This window comes from Hypanus sabinus, chromosome 18 (assembly GCF_030144855.1).
Source record: "Hypanus sabinus isolate sHypSab1 chromosome 18, sHypSab1.hap1, whole genome shotgun sequence".
NCBI classification, from domain to species: domain Eukaryota; kingdom Metazoa; phylum Chordata; class Chondrichthyes; order Myliobatiformes; family Dasyatidae; genus Hypanus; species Hypanus sabinus.
In genome coordinates this window covers 14,705,860-14,721,840 of record NC_082723.1, presented here as the reverse complement: position 1 = coordinate 14,721,840, position 15,981 = coordinate 14,705,860, and the positions used below count along the sequence as shown (strand labels likewise).

The window sequence follows — 15,981 nt, the reverse complement described above, 5'->3', positions numbered from 1 at the left end:
AAGAAAGTTAGAATTGTCTTTTTAAATTGAATGAATTGAATCCTAGTTGTGTTCAAAATTGCTTAATTTGAATCAGCAGATATTTCTGGTCATTTTCAGACAAAAAAATATATTAATTAAATAAAGGTGACTGAATGCTGAACAGGGGTAACACTAGACTTAAGATCCTTTAAGCTGAAAGCACTGAACAGATCAAAACATTTTTTGGATGGCAAAATAAAGAAAACCACAGAGATGGACTGGTGCAGTTTCATTTGCCTTTTAAGCATGCGCTGGTAGAAACCAACAATAACTGTTCACTTTTATTAATTTATCTTCTTTTCATGTTTTTGTTCCTCCACTCTCTGAATCTGCATGTGCACACAGACACGAAACCAAGAGCTGACTGTAGCCCTTGACTCCAGCAATTTATCAAATAAAGAATTATGTGCAAAGATAGAGGAATTGGTAAGGGAATGTAGAGTTTGTTGAAGCAGCATTTGATGATATATAGGTATCTCTGTGCTTTCCTGCCTATTTAATTTAAACAGCATGGTAAAAGAAGTTGATCAGTTATCACCAAACTAAATGTGTCAAGGCTGGAAAGCAGCCCTGCTCTTGCATTGTAAATATTAACAATTTCTCCATATTCTATGTAGTATTAAGAGGGACATTAGTGAACTTTAATCATAACATGTAATATATATTCTTTCATGAATGTTTATCACAAGTTCCATAAGTGCACAGCAACAAGGGTTTCTTATGGATGAATGCTTGAGTCTTTTTTGTCTGCATTGTACAAGACAAGTCCCTGTTTTCATTTGGTCATTTTTTTTTTTACCCTTTTTGGTTGGGGCTCCCCCTCTTGCATCTACATTTTCTATTCTGAGGGTGTGTTGCATGACCTATTTACCAGATTGTCTGCAAGGCTGAAGGTATTGTTACCAAGTGATGGTTTCCAGATGATGTTTTTCATCATCATAGTCACTGCAGTTTGTTCTTGAAAGGAGCATGCATTCCAATCTGAAATATTGTCAGAATGAAATGCCACATTGCTATTAATAGCAACCTGTTTTATGGCAATCACTGAGCCACCGGCTTTTATTTTGAATAAACTTTACACGTCAGAATATTTTGGGAGTCTTGACACAAATTGTGCGTAACTTCTAAAGCCTACACTGCAATAAGCAGGTCCATTCATGTATTTGTAATCACAGTCAACATAAGAGATAGCTTCACACATTACAGGCATTTCAATGTTTCAAGGAAAGAGGCAATTAGTGCCTGCTGGAAGGAACATTTTAAGGAACTCCTCTGCTGTGCCAGTGTCCTCAACTTCATCTGGACCCTTACTCTTGATTTTTATAAATGACCTGGATGAGGAAGTGGAGGGATGGGTTTGTAATTTTGCTGATGACACAAAGTTTGAGGGTGTTGTGGATAGTGTGGAGGGCTGTCAGAGGTTACAGGTGGACATTGATAGGATGCAAAACTGGGCTGAGAAGTGGCAGATGGAGTTAAACCCAGATAAGTGTGAAGTGGTTCATTTTGGTAGGTCAAATATGTTGGTAGAATATAGCATTAATGGTAAGACTGTTGGCACTGTGGAGGATCAGGGGGATCTTGAGGACCGAGTCCATAAGACACTCAAAGCTGCTATGTAGGTTGACTCTGTGGTTAAGAAAGCATACGGTGCATTGGCCTTCATCAACCATGGGATTGAGTTTTAAGAGCCGAGAGGTAACGTTGCAGCTATATAGGACCCTGGTCAGATCCCACTTGGAGTACTGTGCTCAGTTCTGGTCACCTCACTACAGGAAGGACGTGGAAACCGTAGAAAGGGTGCAGAGGAGATTTATAAGAATGTTGCCTGGATTGGGGAGCATGCCCCAATCTTATGAGAATAGGTTGAGTGAACTCGGCCTTTTCTCCTTGGAACGACAGAGGATGAGAGGTGACCTGATAGAGCTGTATATTATCATATGGATAGAGTCTTTTTACCAGGGCTGAAATGGCTAGCATGAGAGGACGTATTTTTAAGATGCTTGGAAGTAGGTACAGAGGAGATCTCAGGGTTATGTTTTTTTACTCAGAAAGTGGTGAATCTGTGGAATGGGCTGCCAGTGGTGGCGGTGGAGTCAGAAATGATAGGGTCTTTGAAGAGACTCCTGGATAAGTACATGGAGCTCAGAAAATTAGAGGGCTATGGGTAAGCCTAGGTAGTTCTAAGGTAAGGACATGTTCGGCACAGCTTTGTGGGACGAAGGGCCTGTATTGTGCTGTAGGTTTTCTATGTTTCTATTCTACAATAGACTGTCTAGTCCATTTGCAGCCACTCTTACTGACAAGGAGTTGAAAAGCCACATACCAAGTGAAAGACAACCAAGTCACAGGAGCAAATAGTACACCTGCTGAAGTTCTATTGCTGGATGAACATTATTCAGAAGTTCACACCCTTGCCTCCCAGATTTGTTATATGGGATGATTTGTAAAGGGATAATCATGGCCCCATTGAAGAAGGGTGATAAACCCAATTGTGGTACTACAAGGAGATTCCCTGCGGACTGCTCACAACCAAAAGAAAATCTGCAGATGCTGGAAATCCAACAATTTTTGAGATCCTCCAGCATTTTGGGTGTGTTCCCTGTAGTCTGCCATAGTTGTAGTCACCACAGCATAGGACTGTTACTCCTTGTAGTGAAAGAGCTGCTTCCCAAGTCACAATGTAGATTCCATTCCATCCAGATGGTCAATGGATGTAGTTTTCATCACATTTCGACTCCAAGAGAAATGCATGGAGAGGTACAACTATTGCCACACGTGGCTATTTATGACTTCACAAAAACAGTCTACTATCAGTCAAGAGAAATTATGGAGTTGCCTTCTCAAATCTGGATGCTGGTGGAAGTTAGTGTCCATCTTGAGTCCCCTGTCAGATGTCAGGTAGGTATGAATCAGCAAGTCGATGAACTCTGTATTGAAGGTAGATATCAATGATGATATTAATTGTTCCTGATCTTTGTACCAGAAAAGCCTTTGGCCATCTGAAGAACAAAATGAAGATCAAGATCTTCAAAATGGCACAAAATTTGTGATCTCTTGGGCAAAGTTTGTGATCTCTTGATTTCTGCTTTCCTTTGTGCATCTATGTGGACTAGTTATGGCAGCCATCTCAAAGAATGAAAATGATACCATCAATCCACTCTCTGCAAAATCTTCCAAATCCACTGGCAAAATAGTGTGTCCTTCCAGCCTTGACAAGAGTTTTGAACATTGTTAGATGACATCAATATACTAATAGATTTTCAAACTTAAGCAGGGACAAGGTGTAAAAGAAGAAACATTATATGATAGATGTGTTTTGGCCCTCTCCTCCCTTTTGCTCAACAGCCGGTTCATTCTTTATAGCTGCTGTTATTGCCCAACGTTACAGCAAATGAAAAAAAAAACAGATTTGCATAGGAATTAATAAAAAAAAATCTTCTTCTGGTGCAGTCCCTTAAAATCAAGGATTCAACTCTTGACAAGGCTGCTCCACAGAAAAGTCTCAATGCATAATTAGATCTAGAATAAATCTTTGTTACATGGATCTTCTTTCCTTAAGTGTGGCTTCGATGACTCATGCATCCATTTTCAGACTGTTGGCCTTATTTCTAGCTATTAATTTTCACTTGAGCAGTCTCCCAATGTGCATACAGACAAAGCATAAAATTTGTTGTTTGGATTTAATCAAACCTTAAATCACCAGATTGATTCTCAGCTGTGAGGAGGAATGATTTGAAAACTGTATTTTACTCTTGACCTTTTGTAAATGTCAGGACTGTTCCTGTAATTTGGTGTCAATATACTTTCAAATTAGAGCTCCTCACTTATTCCCAGTGCATTCTACATCAAACTAGGGAAACATCTAATTCCAATCTGGCCAGACCAGGCCAGATCCTGAACAAACACAATTGTTAATTTGGACTGACGTTTTCTTTTCCATTTCCTAAGCCCTACAAAATGTGTTGTGCTTAGAAGGGTGCACAACTCATCAGTGAATTGCTTTGGTGCTAGAATTCTTGTTTTATGTTCTTAATTCCCTTTCCCAGCATGGAATTGCTTGAGCAAAATATCATGTGGAATGGAGGAATTTTCCTTTGGAATAGAAACTGCGATTCCCTGCAACTTTGGTCATCTAATAACCAAAAAAGAAATGTTGTTTCTCCAAAAGTAAATATCTTCAAAGGTACAAACAAATTATATATTTTCTGAAGAATGGGGTGCACAAGGAATAATCTTGTTTCTTGGAAATGTCGTTTTGAAAGACCAGAGAATATCTGTAACCCAGATTCTGATGTTTATCACATGAAAAAATAAGATCAAGTTTAACTCTGATTCCAGGTTTTTCATTTGACATTGTAACCTGATGTAACCAAGGCATGGCATTTCATAATCACCAGTAAATGATGTTTGGGTGGTAGTACGGTAGTACAGCACTTAGCATAAAGCTATTACAATCCCAGCGGCCAGTGTTCAATTTCATCTGCTCTCTGTAAAGAGTCTCCCTGTGACTGTGTAGCTTTCGTTTGGGTGCTTCGGTTTCCTCCCACATTACAAAGACATGGGTTAATCAGTTCATGAGTGTAATTGGGCAATGCAGGCTCACTGGTCTGAATTTTTTTTAAATCATTAAATTGTGCAAGATTATTTGTATTGCACAATTATCTAAATTTGTTTCAAAGTTTGTGCTTTTGCACAATGCAGTAAGTTCAAGTACAGAATTTAAATTCAGAGTCCAATGCAAAGCTTTAAGGAATGTGTGAATTATCTGCAGTGAATGAAAGCAGTTACTCTGAGAGAAGCAAAGGGGACAGGACACATCAGTTCGTCTATAGCAGGGGTCAGCAACCTTTACCACTGAAAGAGCCACTTGGACCCGTTTCCCACAGAAAAGAAAACACTGGGAGCCGCAAAACCCGTTTGACATTTAAAATGAAATAACACTGCATACAACGTTTTTTTTTGCCTTTATGCTATGTATAAACAAACTATAATGTGTTGCATTTATGAAATTGATGAACTCCTGCAGAGAAAACGAAATTACATTTCTGCATGCAACAAAAACATTTTGAACTCCGAAAAAAAGACATTGGGTTGAAAGTTACTTTTAAGTAAAATACTCAATGTCTATTTGAGTCCTTCTTGTATTTATGAAAAACGCCGAACTTAAATTTTCCGCCAGCAGCAAACCAAAAATAACATCAGCCAGCTGTCAGCCTGAAAAATAAAAGGACTATTTCACTGAACAATGAAAAAATATGAATATACATAAAATAATAGGCAATTAAAATATTTATCATACTTGGTTAATGGGATTTCTGCTCCTGGACCTCAGCGCAGAGTGTCTGCACATCAGGGCTGTATGACGTCACCTTCATCTTTACACAGGATCGCAAGCTGTCATCTGTGAGGCGTGCGCGATGTTTGTTTTTAATAAAGTTCATGTTGGAGAACACCTGCTCACTTACATATGTGGATCCAAAGATCGACAGGACTCAAAGCGCATACTTTTTAATGTTTACATAAATGTCGGGCATAGCATTCCATGTTTCGAACACAAGTTTGTCCGGTTTTGGAAGGTTTTCAATATCACTCCATTTGTGTTTCTGAGCAAGAACGGCCTTCTGACGGGCAACATCTTCAAGGTCTGCTGTCAAGCGTCTAAACTTGGACACCCATATGTCTTTGTCGGCTATGTCGGCCAGTTCCATCTCAAGATCAGGTTGACTCACACCTGCCAATGCAGTCGTATTCAGTAGGGAAGGATCGATGCTTAAGGGAGTGACCGGGAAGGATAATGTGTTTTTTTCCTCTCTGAACTCACAGAAGCGTTTCCCAAACGATGTTTGCATTGCGATGATTGCAGAATGTAAATACTCCGAAATTATCATGTCGTGACCTTGTTTGAACTCTCTCAAATTGGGGAAGTGAGACAAAGTGCCTTTCTGTAAATCTCTGGCAAGCAACGTCAACTTGCGCTCGAATGCCAAAACATCCTCCAACATGTGCAGGGCTGTGCGTCCTTTCCCCTGAAGAGCTGTGTTCAGCGTGTTCAGGTGCGCTGTCATGTCTACCATGAAGTGTAGCTTTTCCAGCCACTCTGGCTGTTCCAGCTCAGGAAAGGTGAGCCCTTTGCTGCCCAGGAAAGTTTTCACTTCTTCCAGACACGCGACAAAGCGTTTCAGCACCTTCCGTCTGGACAGCCAGCGATAAAAACACGTTGTAGCGGTGTCAGTAAACTGCAGTCAAAGATAGCTTTATTCGAACTAAACAGCCTTGCTTTTAAGCCTCCCTCAACCCAGCCCCCATGGACGCAGATGCTGCAAAAGACGCGTACTCACAAACCCCCGTAGGCTATCTCCCTTAGCCGGAATGCTGGCTAATTGTGAGCCGTTTCGGATGTGCCAGCCACACTTAGATTGTACAAGATCACCATAATCTTCAAATTTAGAATTACATTTCAAAAGCTAACAAACTAACATAAAATACATTTTAATTAAATACTGACCAATTATTTCCCAAAGCCACAGGGAGCCGCAGCACAGAGGTGAAAGAGCCACAAATGGCTCGGGAGCCGCAGGTTGCCGACCCCCGGTCTATAGGATTTCATTGTATTTGGTTATGTAGTTCACATCAGCTCCAACTAGGGCAATATTGCTGTTCTACTTGAATTCATTTGTTCTCACCCTAGTGCATCAATGTTTGCATCACTTGTTAAATAAACACATTTCTGTCATGCCATCTATAATGTGTAGATCAACAGCTATTTCAAAAAAAAAGGAAGTCCATCATACAAAGTTCTTGTAGAGTGAAAATCTGTTCTCTCTTAGTTAAAATATGCCAGTCATTCATAGAAATTGAAAACAATGCTAACAGGGAGATGGTCCTATTCTAATATTTTAAAAAATGATCAAAATAAACTATGATCCCCATTTTTTTTGTTAAAAATAAATTGTTGAAGATGAGGCAGAAAAATAAGACCTGTGAAAATTCTGCAGACCCATGTACTGATTTTCTCCTGACACAATGCAGTAAATAAAGGGACTTGCTAGGTAGAATAAAATATATGCTACTAGAATAGAGTTAACAATTTTGAATTAATAAGACAAAGTGTCTACCTTTTAAGAATATTTTCAAAATTGATAAAAATTATTCCTACCTTTGCTCTTGAATTTTATCATTTCAAAATGAAATTCTGTCCCACTGTGTGGTAACTTTCCTATTAGAGTGTATATCCAGAGGCATTCATTAAGCTTCCTTAACTTTGGTGCTCAGTAAGTTTTGTACAGGTGAAGTGTAATATTAGTAAGTGGTTAGACTTGATCCAAGGGTGGGGCTGGTCTTACATTTTCATGTCATGTAATGCAGAGAGGGGAAAAATACATTCTTAACTGGTGGCTTTCATAATCTCTGATGTCCCAAAGCCCTTTGGACGTTTTGTGTAGGATATTTGCTAGTTTAGACATAAGTTCACAAACTGCATTTTGCATGTAAACTCTCGGTTCTGTGCTTGATTGAGAGGCCAATCCAGAGGGATAACTTCACTGCTCCTTGTTGTTGAACATTCTTGGACATGCACAGTTTGGATAAATTTATATTTAGCTGTTCAGCTGTTATTAGTGGGAATGGGGCAGGGATGTGCTTGCACAGTGAATCTCAATCTACACCTTCCTCTTTAAACTACAATAGAGTGCCAACTTTCTATGAGCAGCTCTGCTGACAGAGTTGACCCTTAAGCTTGTAATCTTTATTTTGTTAATTTTTAATCAATGTTTGGGTTTTGTATTGAAATCAAATTACAATCATCCAGGAAATGCAGCCTGATTTTTGGTTTGGTATGTTAACTAATCAACTTCTCAATGTCATATAACTTTACTTTCATTCCACTATAGCTGCATGGAATATTTTATGATTGATTTGAAAATGCATGATTGTTGTATATTGCATGATTGCTTGAACAATAGATCAATTGCCAGCCTTGAACGGAAACTGATCCTGAAAGTGGCTGCGCCTTAATGGTCATCTTTTACCTGAATGTGTCCAATAGCTTAATGTTCAAGAAGAGTAGACTGAAAATAGATTTGTGGACTAGTGACTTCAAATTGATGAAGGAGAGGTGCAGGGGGAAGAGATAAAAACTAGAGGAAAATAAGGATTCAGGATAAGAAGACAATGGGCTACACAGATCAAGGGGAATGGAAGCATTTGCATGATCTTCTTTGTATAAGATACTCTTCTATTTGGTGTTTGAGGCTCAGTGTGGAAGAGGAAAAAAATTAAACATTAACAATTAAAATGAAATTGTATACTGAAACCCAGAGTCTATTCATGCTTGATCCTGGATTAGTTTTGGCTCAGCAGAAGGAAGTAAGCTCGAGCTTTGTCATTAATCCAATCAAGTGATCTACTAGTTAAACCACGTGGTTAAAATGATGTTCCTTAGGGTTCCTAACAGGAGAAAATTTAACCAGGGTCCCTGTGTATCTTCCTTCTCATAGTTAGAAATACTGTGGGAAATCTGTTAGTTTGTAGGTGTGTGACTACATTTTTCCCTGCAATCCAAATTTAGCTCTGCTGTGTATAGAAATTGCACAGAAATTTGACTTGTCATTCATATGGTGTGAGTGTATGTTTGTGTGTGTGTGCGAGCGCATGCACAGAACAATTTTGAAATTTATATTGCCAACTAATAAGTCTGATGAACTATTTCAGTGTGATTTATCGATTTTACATTAATAAATATGTCTACTCCATTTAGAATATTTTGGTGCATTATTTCTTATGGTTGAGTTTTGGCAACTGCTGCATTTCTCCAAGTTTTCCTTGGAGCGCAGGAGTAAAATGCTAAGAAATTCGTGACTTGATAGTTCACTGCAGCTTTCACATTTTTTCTCTCCTAACAGAAACAACACAACAAAGAGCTTAGTGGTCAGCTGGAGAAGGTAAAATGCCAGTATTGATGCTCTAAGTTTTCCTTTTCAAGCATTAATATTGGGAGGACTGCAGGTGATTTACCCCCAGCATCTTTCCCAATGTATTTTTTTCTCTCTGTTGTGATTATTTGATAGATGTTCCTCTGTCTGTCTGGCCTCCAATCAATTTGACCTAAGGATGAACAGACATAGGATTGATTAACCAATGCCTCTAGTAACTAAGCTGTCTATGATGATTCTTTCCTCCTGTCCCTACCTCCTGTCTTTTCCCCATATCTTCCATTAGCTAAGATGATTTTGATCTCTAAAGAGATTGGTGCTTCAGTAATAAGGCTCAAGGTACGCTTCTTGGTAAGGTCCTAACAATTGGAAAGCTAGATTACATTCTTCATGAAGTGGGAATTTTTTCCTGAAACCAAGGAAGACTATAGTTTGCGCTTCTGACAGGATAAGTTCCTGATTCAGTGTCTTGGTCTTTTAGGAAACAAAATGTCGCTCTTTCACTTGCAAGCTTAAACCAACTTGTTAATTGTGGTTTTTGTTTGTATCACTGTTCTTTCACTTTGGCAGAGTTTTCAATCAATTTTCATTTGACTATTTCCAGAGCAGTAGTTCAGTTAGAAAAATTGAAATTTATATCACTTTTATAAATCTCTGCATCCGTCAACCTTGCACCCCATTGCTGTGAAATTCAGGACAGTCTACCAGCTTAATTCTGCTGAAGCATACTTCTGGTTGTGAATAAACAACAGTACCTGCCCAACTTGTAAACTCTGTCCAGAAAGTATTGAATGACATAAAACAACAAAAGAATTTCAGTTTTCATAATTGTTATTGATGCCTCAAGAATTTAAAGTTGGCCAGGATAGAGAGGGCGTGGGGAAAATGTTTCTTATAGTAGGGTGTCTAGGACTAGAGGCACAACCTCAGAGTGTAAGGATGTCCCTTTAGAATAGAGATGTGGAGGAATTTCTTTAGCCAGAGAGAGAATTCCACAATTCTTCATTGCCACAAATGGCTGTTGAGGCCAAGTTATAGGGTATATTTAAAGTGGAAGTTGATTGGTATTTGATTAGTAAGGGAGTCAAAGGATGCAGAGAGAAGGCAGGAGATTGGAGTTGAGAAGGATAATAAATCAGCCATGGTAGAATGGCGGAGGCGATTCAGTGGGCTGAGTGGCCGAATTCCAGTCCTATCTTTTATGGGTTTATGATGTAATATGGCACTGAGTTTCACCCACATTTGTTAAAGCTGATGAACAAGATATTCTAAGAACATTTTTTTTGTTGTTGCCACTTTACCAAAATCTTAAACAGAGGATGTAATCATTGCTAACGATGAAATATTGGGAAACGTGCCCTTTTGAAAAACCTAAAAGAAGTGCCCCAGATATTTTAGAATTTTTGCTGGTGATGTCTTCTAGGCTTTAAAATCAGTAGCAAATGAATAAATTGGTGAAGTGGTAGTGCAGTGCTGAAAAGATCACTGGGGAAATTGGTATGCTGTAGCTGAGTGGTCATGGAATCGGTCACGATTTCAGTTCCTGACTGCCCTCCAGTGGGCTCTTCTACAAATTACACCTGGACTTCTGAAGTTCCTTCCCTTGAAGAAAATTGTTCACAGTGTACTGAAGACAAAATCTAAATATTTCCTATTTCAGATCATCTGAGAAAAGTTAGTGATCATCTTATCATTCAGTTTATAAATTGGGCAGTAAGATGTTATTTCAATGATTTATAGCAAAACTATTTGATCACTCTTGGAACCCTGCAATGGGTGCCATAGTCGCATAGCGGTTAGCGAGATGCTATTACAGCTCGGTGTTGGCGTTCAGAGTTCAATTCCAGCTCCGTCTGTAAGGAGTCTCTGTCTGACCTCCCCACGGACTGCATGGGTTTCCCCAGGGACTCAGGTTTCCTTCCTCAGTCCAAAGACACAGGTAAATTGGTCATTGTAAATTATCTTATGATTAGGTTCGGGTTAAATTGGAGTTGTTAGGCATTGCTGGGGTGATGCAGCTTGAAGGACCAGAAGAGCCTACTCTGCAATGTATCGCTAAATAAATAAATATCTGGTTTTCTTTGTTTTCTACCTGAAAGTCTTGTTGCTAGCTCAGCACATGAGATGTTACGTGAATCAGATTTGCAACCTATTTTCATTATACTTGGAAGTTTGTTTTGCATCATGTGACATTGTTAAATACTGTATGTCTTTCTGTTTCCTTAGGAAAAGAAAGATTCTGAACAGAAGTATTTTAAGGAACAGGTGTCAATGAGAGAGCAGCTACAAGTAAGTTTATCTGGCTGCAAGTTTTTCCTCCCGTTCTCACTCCTTGAAAGCAGGTACTGCCTGGTGAAGTTGAGGTTTTGTGAGTGTCTCATAGTAGTTCAAGTGACTATTTTGGTTCAGTTGTTATCACTGCTGCCTCTGAATCCAAAGTGGGTTCAAGTGCTGTTCCAAAAACAGCCTTTGCGGTACTATGGGAAAAATACCTTATGTTATGTTATCCTTATCCGTCAATGTTTTACCCTTGAAACTTTTAACAACCCCCATTCCCTTGATTATTGCTGTTTATGGGACCTACTTTGTGGAGCATTCCAATATTACAGAAGTGACCGTACTTTAAAATAATTTGCTAAAAGCATTTCAGGACGGGTGAGATTTTATTCTTCAAATTCATCTTATTTGTTCAAAAGAAGAATCTTGGTCCAGTTTACCCTCCTTTCTCTTTTCACTCCTACTTCTATAACCTGGTGTCGTAATCCAGATTTTAGTGCCTGAGCTAAAAACATCTTTGGCCATTAATTATTTGAACTAATTATTTCCTAGTATGTAAGTATGTTGAATTTGGTTGCTCTTTGTCTCAACCAGCTGATGAATGGGCAACTTCCAACTGATATGTGTGACAGACTTTTACAAAAATATTTATTAACTGTTTATTGAGCCTCTCAAAATTTCCTAAATGGAGGGAAACAGATTAGTCTTAATTTTTTTTAAATATAAAACTGTTCTAAAACTGTATAATTGTATTTCACATTATTTGGCTATATTTAAAGTTCTTTAAGCCTTCTTCCTACTTGAGCTTCCCTGTTGAGCTTCTCCTTCACTTGGATTCACCTATCGCTTGCCAGCTTGTACTCCTCCCCCTTCCCCCACCACTTTATTCAGGCTTCTGTCTCCTTCCTTTCCAGTCCTGATGAAAGGTCACGCCTGAAATGTCGACTGTTCACTTCCCTCCATAGATGCTGACTGACCTCCTGAGCTCCTCCAACATTTTGTGCATTTCCAGATGAATATAAGCATTTCAACCAGTAGAAATAGAAGTATTTGTCCAAGATAAGTAGCCAATGAACTATATATTGTGACTTCAAGTGTAAAATGTTGAGTAAGTTTGTGGAGCTTAAGCTATTCAATGAAACTTGAATTTAAAAAAAAATATAGCAGTTCTACTTATAGAAACTATATGTTCACTATATTATTGTAGAATCAGTTTTGATTCACTAATATACTTCAGGGATGGAAATCAGCCTCAGACACACCAATGTAGTTGACCCATAATTATGTTCTCAGAACAGGAGAACTTGAAGGTGAATGATAAATGCTGCTGTTGTCCCTGTTCCCCACATCCAATAAAAAAAGTTAATTATAATTGTTGATTACGGAACTGAATCATTGAGAAAATTAAATCATTTAATATTATTTCTAGGTTCACATCCAGACCATTGGAATTTTAGTGTCTGAGAAATCGGAGCTGCAGACAGCTTTGGTTCACACACAGCAGGCAGCAAGGCTTAAATCAGGTAAAGTCTTTTGAGTTATTAAAAAAAAGTCTTTGCTTTCTTGCTTCTGTCTTTATTTGACACTGACAGAAGCTATCATCAATAGTGCTGTAAAACCAGTGATGTGCTTGCCTATATTCAATTAAGGTTTCATCAGAACCTCTTGGCTCCAGAGCTCGTTGTGGGTAGTATACTGGCCCAGTTACCAGAGCTGCAGGGCCAAAGATATTGTTTGAATGGCCTCCAGTGCTTTCTGTGTGGCATATGCATGTTTCCCTGTGACTATCTGGATTTCCACTGACTCATCTCCTGGTACCTTGAGGCTTCTCTACATGTACAAGGCACAAGTTGGGAGCATGCCTGGATGACTACAACACTAACAGCTCTCAAAGAATTGAATACCATAGAGGACAAGGTAGATGGCTTGAATGACACTGCAAAACTACCATATACATTATCCCCTCCTCTGCTGATGTACAGTGCCTGTACTACATACCACCCACAAAACTCCACACAGTTACTTGCCCAGGCCAGTCCAGTGTAACTCTGAAACCTGTGACATCGACCACCAAGAAGAATGAAGGCACCAAATACATGGGTATAATGCCACTTGCTAGTTCCCCTGTAACTCCATACTAATCTGACTGGGAATCTCATTGTCAGTCCTTCACTGGATCTAAACAAAAAACAAGCTGTTGGAAGAACACTGGGTCAGGGACTACCTGTGTAGTTAACTATTCGGGTTGATTTGTGATGCAAAGTCTCAACTTGAAACATCAGCTATCCCTTTGCCTCCATAGAGTTCCTCCAACAGGTTCTTTTTGGTCTTAAGACTCATAAGTTGGAGCACACACCTATTTCACTTTCCCAGGCAACAGGAACCTATTTCCACTTCTCCTTTTCTAATGGGACCTCCTTTTTATTTACCCTTTGTGTGCTTATCTAGCATCGCCTTAAATGCATTTGTGTTGTGTGTAAAATGTAAACCAGAACTATACTCAAAAGTAGAGCCAAAGATTCTATAGAATTTAGCACTACTGTACTGCTATTCAATCCTAGCTTATTGTAAATGAACCCCAGAATTTTGGTTGCCTTTGTTGTATTATTAACCTATATCACCAAATTTAGTTATTCATGTGTGTGGTGGATACTGTATTCTGACTGATAATAATGTGCAAATATGCCCACTTTATTCTGCCTATCAAAACTAGTTTACAAGCTTGTTCTGCAAACTTACTATTTTCTCTGCATATTGTCACATTACTCTAATCTAATATTCTTCTCAACCGCTTCTACATCACTGGTGCCTAACTATTATTGATGGGCAAACCCTTGAGGTATCTCTACTGGTCAGTTCTGGAGCTGACTATATGGCCTTTTGCTTTTGGCCTTGTGATGCTTTCAGAGCAACATGGTTAAGTAAATGTTTCAGTGAATTCATTGTTCAACAGTGCCACTGAAGTAGATGATGTGACCATTGTCAAATTGTGGTTTGAGGTTAATTTGTGTGTACATTTTGGCTGCTATGCTTCCTGCAGTCCAACTGCCTTACAAGATGACCTTGTCTGTTATAAACTGTTTCGTGACATCCTGAACTTGTATGTATTCAGAACTTTTTTAAAGCTGCTAATATGAATAATTGAAAGCACTTCATATTTTGTTGTGAACCCACAGTCATTGCTTTAGTCTGCTGAAGTCCTCTTGCTGGAAAATCAAAATGGGAGCTTACATTTAAACTTATGTGACCAAGTGGAACACCAGAACTAAACTGCTGCTGCATTGGATGAGGCACCACAGTAAATTGGAAGGTTTTTAGAAACAAAAGAAGTCAGAGGTTGTGAGATTAGTAAAGGCCAATCACACTGAACTTACTGAATAATGGGGCAGGTATGAGGAGTTGAATGGCTTCGGCTTTTATCTTTTATGTTCTTAGTATAATGAGACATTGTTCTACATTGATAGTTCAACATACTAAAGGAATGCTCCATTATTATTTTTCAAGCAAGTAAATTCTAAGCCGATCCTTGATTTGTGATTTTTCTCAATACTCTTTATGGGTTCATGCCAAATTTATCCATGTAACAACCACACCCTTCAAAAGGCTGTTCATTGACTATAAAGAATCTGAGGTCATGAAAAGCCTCACTTAAAAAAACATATCTCCTGTAATTTGTTCCAGCAACATCTATCTGGAGGCTTGTCTGAGTAAAAGAAATGGTCTTTCCCAGCAGTATCTGAATTCTATTTTTCTTTTTCCTAGGTGAAGTGGAAGATCTAAATAACAAGTTGCAGTCATCACGGCAGAGAGTGGCAGAGCTGGAACGAACACTGTCCTCCATCTCATCCCAGCAGAAACTGTCTGACAAAGTAAGTGCCCAGGCCACTCTTTATCGGACAGTCCAATTTTCAATTTAAGCAAATAAAATTTGCTTACGTTAAACCGCTTCTTTACAGATGAGCAAAGAGCTTGAAAAAGAGCGAGAGAATCTTAAACAAGAAGTATACAGACTAAAGTGAGTTTCAAACAAATGTTAGTTATACAACATTTAAGCCACCAATTCATTGATTAACAAATAACAAATTTATATTAAATTTTCAGTAAACTGAGTGAAGAAGTAAAACAACAGAACTCTGAGCTCTCAGAACAATTGCGGTCCAGGGTATCAGAAAATGACACAATGAAACACAACATTGAAGATTTGCACAAGAAATTGGAAATGGCTGAGCTGATGGTTGAACAGGTGGGACAGCTTCTATTTCAATATTGTCCTCTGTGTCTAGGTGATTCAGTTATTGGCTTATACTGTAGATTCAAGTATGAAGGGCTTAAGACACTTAGAAGAGGGGGGAAGAGAGAAAGAGAGAGAAACCCTAAGGGGAATAAAAACAGTCTCTTACCAGATTGATACGGATCGTGTAAAGCAGTTGCAAGATTTTTGAAACGTACTGCAGTATTTCAGCAGTTATTGTTTGGGCCAATGCTACTCCTTGCTCAATGCTGACAGGGCTTATTCATAGTTTCATTTGTGTACACTTAGTACGCTGAGAAAAAAATTAATTTATCATTGATAACTTTTCATTGGTTTTACAAATAATAATGATTGTTGTACACTGGTCTAGCAAACAGTGTGTGTGAGGTAACCTTGGGTACATGATTTGGAGCACTGTTTTGCTGGATCTGCCATTGAGTGATTTTTTTTCCCATTCTGTGTTAGATTGCAGCACAAGTGTTTTCTCACTGACCTAAA

At 38.7% G+C, this 15,981-nt stretch overlaps 1 protein-coding gene across 6 annotated transcripts in view; it reads left to right on the top strand.

Annotated features, from left to right (window-relative positions):
* The window catches only part of golga2 (golgin A2), a 121,472-nt gene that overhangs the window by 67,028 nt on the left and 38,463 nt on the right, over positions 1 to 15,981 (top strand). For 5 of the 6 annotated variants that reach the window (XM_059993697.1, XM_059993699.1, XM_059993698.1 and 2 more), the window contains 7 exons: positions 367 to 447; positions 8,925 to 8,963; positions 11,181 to 11,243; positions 12,661 to 12,754; positions 14,994 to 15,100; positions 15,188 to 15,246; positions 15,333 to 15,474. In XM_059993697.1, coding sequence (XP_059849680.1) covers positions 367 to 447; positions 8,925 to 8,963; positions 11,181 to 11,243; positions 12,661 to 12,754; positions 14,994 to 15,100; positions 15,188 to 15,246; positions 15,333 to 15,474 — 585 coding nt within the window. The remainder of the gene's footprint in view (positions 1 to 366; positions 448 to 8,924; positions 8,964 to 11,180; positions 11,244 to 12,660; positions 12,755 to 14,993; positions 15,101 to 15,187; positions 15,247 to 15,332; positions 15,475 to 15,981) is intronic. The other variant, XM_059993695.1, reaches the window with a different exon arrangement.